Source organism: Pundamilia nyererei, unplaced genomic scaffold, assembly GCF_000239375.1.
Source record: "Pundamilia nyererei isolate P.nyererei 1_Seehausen unplaced genomic scaffold, PunNye1.0 scaffold00407, whole genome shotgun sequence".
Lineage (NCBI taxonomy): Eukaryota > Metazoa > Chordata > Actinopteri > Cichliformes > Cichlidae > Pundamilia > Pundamilia nyererei.
In genome coordinates, this window is record NW_005187808.1 from 138,823 (window position 1) to 146,841 (window position 8,019).

General features: G+C 41.5%; 2 protein-coding genes across 2 annotated transcripts in view; one reads left to right on the forward strand and one right to left on the reverse strand.

Annotated features, from left to right (window-relative positions):
- LOC102198219 (synaptic vesicle membrane protein VAT-1 homolog) overlaps positions 1-3,113 on the reverse strand; it is a 12,851-nt gene extending 9,738 nt beyond the window's left edge. The window contains exons 1-2 of the mRNA XM_013915950.1: positions 3,011-3,113; positions 2,595-2,917 (exon numbers count right to left, since the gene is read on the reverse strand). Of these exons, the coding sequence (XP_013771404.1) occupies positions 2,595-2,917; positions 3,011-3,113 (426 nt within the window). The remainder of the gene's footprint in view (positions 1-2,594; positions 2,918-3,010) is intronic.
- Positions 3,114-7,071: 3,958 nt separating this feature from the next.
- Positions 7,072-8,019, forward strand: part of LOC102195949 (rho-related GTP-binding protein RhoN-like) — a 34,452-nt gene continuing 33,504 nt past the window's right edge. The window contains exon 1 of the mRNA XM_005753144.1: positions 7,072-7,303. Within this exon, the coding sequence (XP_005753201.1) occupies positions 7,199-7,303 (105 nt within the window). The 5' untranslated portion in view covers positions 7,072-7,198. The remainder of the gene's footprint in view (positions 7,304-8,019) is intronic.

The following is an 8,019-nucleotide window of genomic DNA, read 5'->3' on the forward strand; positions in this document are numbered from 1 at the left end:
CATGCGCTGTGCCGACCTAAACACATCATCGCTTCGCACATCAAGTCAATTAAAGCCCATATTTGTCAAACAGGTGGCATCTTGCATCCTTTCTCAGGCAGTCAGCTGGAACGCTGGAACAAAAACTGCTGCTCCCATCTTCCTGAAATAGCAGTAAAGGTGTGGGCTACAATCGTATACATTGTGCTTTTATTTTAGCATCACTAACAAATGGAAACTGGAAAGACAAGAGAAGCTGCATAACAAATCTAAACAGTCTTCTTATGAAACAGCCACACCCTGAAGCGCTCTCATCTGGAGGAGCCTCGCTCCAGCCTCTCAGTATCAGTCTCTGAAAACACTCTGGCATCCCTAAATGTTATTGTCTGCACTGCAGTCCCACCCACATCCTTACACTAACCTTAACCAACTATCTCGCATGTTAACCTTTAAATTCCTGTTGGGATTTCTCACTGCTTCCTGCACTGCTGCGGCTGGTGCTTTGTGGTGTCTTGTGTTTTGATGCTTCCTTCCAAAAAGGAAGTGTTGGAATGAATATGATCCACAAAAATGGAGGGAATGGAAAGAGAGGAGGAGAGCAGTAAGTGGTGAAGAAGAAGGAGGAGAAAGGAGGAGGGGGGAAATTCCATGCTGACACTTCAGGATTGGGAGGACTTTCAGTGATTCTTAGAAAATACACATAATGAAGCCATCATGCAATTAACTGCATGGATAAAGAAAGAAAAGCTGGATCTGGTGGAAGAATATTCAAGTCCTTTGCAAACAAACAGAAGTAACCTCACCGTTAGGCCTTCTCTAGTTCACACACACTCCTATCTTAACATCTTATTCAAATGAGGATGATACAGAATACAGATGCGCCCCAGATACAGAAACAATAATGAAAGTGGATTTTACATAATCAAGGTCCCTTTGCAATATTGCGCTGCTAATTTACAGGGATGAGTTCCAAATTGTTTAAACCACTAGAATAGATTTCATCCAAGTTTATGATTACCTTTCATTGGCAGTGTCTTGTTTTTTGTGCACTGCTAAACAATCAAGTCAAACACACAGCAGTAAATCTGCACCTGAGCCAGATACATGCAAGACTGAAGATTAAAAACGTGTGCAGAGCTGCTTTTTCTGTCACACAGCAGGTATCGGGACCCTAATGATAGAATCAATAAGGCATCTGACCTTTAAACAGACTCGATAGTGGTGCTGGAATCCATAGAAACCTAATCTACCATCTTACTTTGTGTTCAAAGAGCCTGCAAATGCAGTGATCATTCTTGTTAGACAAGAATCTGAGCTATGAGACCTCCCTGTATGACACAAGCTTTATGACTCCAACATGATGTCAGTACATAACAAGCATAAACTGGGGCACTGATTTACTGTGCAAAACTCCCAGAAAGGTCTCATTTTCCTTCGACTCATGCAGATCTTAAAACAAGCAGTTTCTTTGTTTCTGATGTCAACATTAAAAATATTTTTTTAAAGGTTAAGATCAACATTCATCCACAACTGCTGCCTGGAAGTCATCCATTGCCAAGACTTGCATACAAACCAAATAATGCACCTACTGAACCCAGTAGGCTGGCTAAATAGTGCCGTTGGTCATGTGTGAGTGTTTTCCACCTTCCATTAGTGCACACAGAACATAAGAAACTCTTGATTGGAAAAAAAAAAAAAAACTTCCTCTTTTAATTTCTGTGCAAACAAATCTGAACCAACAAGTGAAAAGTTACAGAACTTCTGCAAAAGGCATTAGCATATAAATCCATGAAGGCTACTTGCGATGAGTCACTTTGACGTTATCTTACACATACCACTGTAAAACCAAACGCAGTGCATAAAAGCAACGACCTTCGGCCACTGAAAGAGCTTTGTTACTCGAGTATGTGTTTAAACTGTGCCATAATGTAGCTGTGAGGCGCATGCAAGGTTCAAAGAGGCTAAAATCAGCAGCTCTCTAAATATAATCGAGTATAATTGCCAACATCAGGTGTTACAGCCTACGAGTTTCCATCTGTTTCAAGAATTTAAGAGGCACACACTCACTTGGTTTAGAAATGCGCCTTTTCATCAGAGAAGAAAACACACGTAGCTTCTTTTGTGCAGGGGAGAAAATGTTAAAAACGCGTCAAGGCCAGACTGTCACTCAAACACGGTCAGTTTTCATAAGTGTCACACTTTCTAGCAGCTGCTCAAACGAACACACTACGATTAAGGTTGTTTATTGAAATGTCGCTGCTTGAGTGCCAAAGACGAGTCTGTGGCACACAGAAAGGAAACAGCCAGTCCAAACTCACGTCAGCTAGAAATCTGATTGTGCCTTCTGAGATTTGAGAGGAACTAAAATTAACAGCTATTAAAAGAAATTTCAGTTCACGGTTTTCACTAAAGAAACGTGGAAAGTGATGACAGCAGCGCTCTGGGTTGGCGTTTGGAAAAGATTACACGCGTCACGCACTGGCAAGAAATGCAGAAAAATTAAAGGCTCGGATACTTTGCTTGGCAGCTACGGAGCCGCTGATCTGACGCTCTTTCATGACCACAGTAGAATTTTGTGGGTGTGGGGAAAGCATTTAGCAGGCCTTTTTACTCACTTTCCTGTCATTCACATCCTCCCCGACCGCTTCAATGACCCCGGAGCCCTCCATTCCCATCGTGACGGGCGGGGAAGGCAGCAGCTCATACAGCCCCTGCCTGGCCAGCAGCTCGGCGAAGTTCAGCCCGCATGCCTTGACGCGCACCAGGACCTCTCCTGCCTTCAGCTTCGGCTTGGCCATCGTCTTCACCTGCAGCTTGACTTTGTCGTAGCCCCCATGTCCTGTGAGTACCAGAGCGCGGAAGGAGAGCGGCTTCTCCTCAGCGGCTGGTGCTGCAGCTGGTGGTTCTGCTACAGCTGCTGGTGGTTCTGCTGCAGCTGCTGGTGGTTCTGCTGCAGCTGCTGGTGGTTCTGCTGCAGCTGCTGGTGGTTCTGCTGCAGCTGCTGGTGGTTCTGCTGCAGGGCTGCTGCTGCCTGACTCCTGCTGAGGTGCATCCGAAGCAGCTGAGGGAGGCTCATCAGGCTTTTTCTCCTGCTCAGGCTGTTGCTGCTGAGTTGGACCCTCTTCGCCAGACATGATAACAACTTTCTAAGAGCGCTTTTAAAGCTTTTAAGTTTGACAGTTGCGCCTGTTCGAGCGTTTCTTTCCAAACACTCCAAGAACGTTTAGTGCAAATTCTCTAGTATAAAAATGTGAAATAAGAGGGTGTTTCCTGCAGAGTCGAGTCCTCAGTAAGATGTGCGCGGTTTCCTGTGTATGCGCCTAGATCAACAAGTGCCCAGAGTCAAGAGCGGCGTATTTTATACAAGTTCCCAGAGTGATTTTCACAATAAAATACGGATGCCAATTTACCAAAACGTTTCTTTTCTCTTCTGTTCTTTCTCATTTTTGATGTGGCAGCTAAAATTGAATTCACCAATCCCGCAAGATTTAGATGAGTTTGTTTCAGGTTGTGCAGGTTAAAAAAATAAGAACAATTATGGCACCCGTTGAGAACTGATTTTAAAAAGTCTAAATAAAACAACTTCATCAGGCAATGCATTCATGTCCAATATTTTTCAGGGGATGAAAATGCTGAACACGAAGATTTGCCGACTAAGTAACATAAAAATAAACAATTCATTTCTAATAATATCCGCGTTTTCCTGCATGAGGACTTTAAACACACAAGCATAACAACATTGGATCTACACAACACTTTTTCGGGTACTCAGAAGCGTTAATAGACAAAACTGCTGCTCTTTGCATCCACTGAGCTCCACATTTAACCATTTTTATATTTCTAACCCAAAAATTGGCAGAGATAAGTATAAAAGCGATCTTTATAATCATGTTTCTGCAATGTGTCAAATTTCAAATGTGCTAAATATTCGCTGTGGACATGATCATGGGGTGTTTTTTTCTTTTCTTCTCTCTGGAGTTTATTTTTATAGTCCATCATCAAAGTAACTTCCGGTTCACTTCTGCTTCCAGGTGGCTTACTTGACAGAGCTCAAAACGTGACCGATATGTGTCGTTGGCAAAAAGCTCAGAGACAAGAGCCAAAGAGCCGTGGAGAGCGTCAAAGCCCGGACACTGGAGCCCTGGAAAGAGAAGTGGGATTATTAAGATCACATAATAGTCAGGAGTTAATAAATGTGAATAAATTATGTTCTCAAATATAAGTCAAATGTTTTTGCAATACAAATTACTTTTAAAATGATTATTTAGCGGAATTTGAAAGCTATAGGAATCAATATGCCCCGGAAGCTGGTAACATTTGAGGTTATACATGAAAAAAAAAGCCTTACTGTAGAATAAACATCATTCTAATGTATTTAAAGCCACAGCTCTCCCTTCCACACACACTTTGTGCACACTCACACACTCACACTCCTGTGGTTGGTACAGACAGGAAGTGGGGACATGGTGAGAAAGATAAGAGTTGCCTTTTAAAGGGGCAGAAAAGTCAAACCAAACACTTTGCAATACATGTCTTGATGCCCTCTCAATCATCCAGGAAAGTAAATCTCCAAAAGTTGATTCTGTTCATCTGGACGTAGCGTTTTGTGAGAGAAACGTTTCGTCACTCATCCAACTGACTTCTTCAGTCTCAGCTGACTGCAGTTTTCCCCAATCTTAATCGTTTCTTCCACAAAACACTACGTCCAGATGAACAGAATCAACTTTTGGAGACTTTGCATTATATATCTATATAGACATAAGGTAGGGTACAGCCTTCATACCATAGACATCCAGTAAAAAAAAAAAATCTGGGGCGACTGAGTCAGATTCATTTCACTCAATGGGCCACATACATCCCAGTTTGATCTCCAGTGGGTCAGACAAATAAAAGGCATCAAGTTCAGGGACATGTTCTTGTTAAAGTATTTTTGAGCAACTTCTTAAGGCAATAGATGAAAACAGATGAGATATCTTGAAGAAAGTGATTAAAATTACAACCCTTAATCTCACTGGGGATGCTGGGATTACAGTTTACAGATTAGGCATAAAACCCTCACATGTACAGTTTCTTTAACAAAACAGTGAAAGTATTTTATCTCAACGCCTCACTATTTACACTCCTGTGCACAAGGTTAATACTGGCATCAGCAGGCTGTGTGTTATAGTGCATTTTGTGAAAAAGCAAAGTACTTAATGACTTCACTGCAGCTTTCACACTGGGTCTTTTCTAGCTGAGAACTCTGGCCTTGTACATGGCCTCACACCACACGACTGGTGCAAATACGATGTTAACTGAAAACACAAAGAACTGTGGTTGCTAACTTTGATGTGAGGGGAAGTAAGCACTCTCAGATGTTCTGTGCTTAGACTTCGGTTTTACACCCCCTCACTGCTTAAAAGCTATTGACTACTATAGTTTAACTGCCTTTTCAGCTTTGCTGAATCTAAAGTAATCAGTCTCTTCTCCATCTTCCAGCTGCTCCCTTGTCACAGCAGATTATTTGCATCCATCTCATCCTATCTGAAGCATCCTCCTCTGTCACACCAATCCTCTGCATGACCTCTTTCACTAGATCCATGAATCTTCTCTGAGGTCTTTCTCTTTTCCTGCTGCCTGGGATCTCCATGGTCAACATGCTTTGTAAAGTATATCCACCATCTCTCCTCTGCACATGTCCAAACCATCTCAGTTAACAGTTCACTGTTCTGTAGTGAATCCAAAACCCATCATGAGTACCTGCATAAAACAAGTCAGATCCCCATAACAACTTAATGTTTTCATCTTGATGCATGCTCAATCATCCAGGTAAGTTAATGTTTTCTTTCTTTCCCCTGTCATTCACCTATTGATCATGTTTACATATCCATTTGATCATTTTTGTGAAGACAGACAAGTTAAAAGAAGAGCTGATGCATATCTTTTTCCTCAAAATCAAATATTAGGATGTTTCCTTGGCAGAGGACGCCCGCTTTAAATGTCTTTTTACTCTCTTCACATTGTCTTTGCACAAATTAAACTTGTATCTGCTGAGACTATCAAACATACTGTTAATAAATTCAGAACATATGGTTTCCTTTTACATGTCACATTAAACTCTTGACGAGGCAACATTTTTAGTTTTCCAAGGACAATTTGACAGTTTACTTTCTTTCTGATGTTTTAGCAAAAGCAGACAAGCGCACAATGGCTGTGGGATTTAGTAAAATACTGGAAAACAAGCTATTTTTTCTCTTTCTCTTCTCTCTTTTTTGACCAGAAGATGGAGCTAACAGGCTGCAAATGTTCTTTAGAAGTTCTAATGCGCTGAGGCAGATCACACAGATCTTATCCCTGGTAACAAAGTTCAGAATGAAGCTGGCATCTTGTGTTTATATACAAAAGAGCAGATTAGTGATGTGGGGGGTGTCACACCAGAATCCTTCTATCAGCAGCAGTGTTAAAAACCTGACTGTCACTAAACTGTGAAGACTTGCAAAGTAAATCTGTAATCATAAAGATAATGATTTTGCTACCATGGAGTATATTCTGTATATTTGTCCTGATTCTGCTCTGTGACTTTATATCAGTAACTCAAAGTGACAGTTCATAAATCTATATAAAGTAGACGTGATTAATCTGGCTTTTTTCATTCAGCAGATATTCAGTTGTTTTGAATAGAGATATATAAACCCACCTGGGTGGATATACGACGCGGGGGGTGGCGCTGTGTCAAGCTGGGCAGAGTCTGTTATAGAAAGACGTGAACAGTTGCAAGTTTTCATTCAAAATAATAGACTGTTAGCCCGGCTGTCTTAGCGCAATAACAGCAGCTCGCAAGGTTAAGCTGCTTTTCTAGCATGACGCGGATGGAATACACTGAGCGTTAATGTTGTTTACATGGCCAGCACCACGTAGGCTTTAAATGTGAAAAGCCAAACAGGAATCTGCATTTTAAGGACGTGACTTTGACCGAAAGCATCAGCTGTGCGCCTCACTTGACTGGAAGAAGCAGTGGAGCGCAGCAGCGCGCAGAGCATGTAGCCGAAACTACACCAGACTGTGGAGTTGAAGTTTTCTTTTGTTTTCTTTTGTTTTTTTCTTTATCCGGAGTGTTTTATTCCATCTGTGGGAAGAAAAAAAACATTTAAAGCTGCTTTTCGACATTATTATTTGCTTGGAGCTAAATGACAAGGAGGTAGCGACACAGAAGCACTCAGTGATTTAAACAGGGGAAACCATGGAGAGCAAGGGATTACTTCGCTGTAAGATTGTGGTTGTCGGGGACAGCAAGTGTGGCAAGACGGCTCTCCTTCACGTTTTTGCCAAAGACTCGTACCCAGAGGTAAGTCAGCATTTATTAGAAATAGAAATACGCACAGCAGCCCTGAATGGTGCGACGGCACAGGTGCGTAAAGTCCCTGAAACCACGCGGCAGTGTTTTCACGTAGAGTGAGATCGCTTCAAGAAGGCTTGACATTGTGGATCATTGTGGGAACTGATTGATACCTAGTTAAATGTGTGGCCTGTAAACATTTATTATAATGTATTTGTGCCGCCAAAAATATCATGGAAGTTAAAACTCGAAGCTGTAAATGGATGTTCTCTTTTTTTCTTTTCTTTTTTAAGAAACATTATGGTGTTCTCGTTGTGTATTATTTCATCATGTCAGGATTTTACCGGGGTTTGTGTTAAGCCTCATCTAAAGTGATGCAACAGCATCATGTAAATTAATAACATTATTAGAATTCAGTGGCCAGTTATCACTGAATTTTTTTTTGCCTACGTGCGCTTTTGCGCACCGTGTCCGTCTGTTGATGTGGGACTTTGCAGGTTTGACCAGAACAACAGAATAACCGCCTGGGAGCTAGATTGTGTGTTGTGAGACGCGAGATATTAAACCCGGGAGTGTGTAATGTTTTATAGTGGTGACCGAAAACCGAATAGAGGCAAAAAGTTCGCACAAGTAATACTTTGTCTCTCAGAAGTAGTACTCTGTCTTCTTTACTTGATTACATAATTTTAATTACAGCAATAAGACATCTGAAGTAAGCTAATATA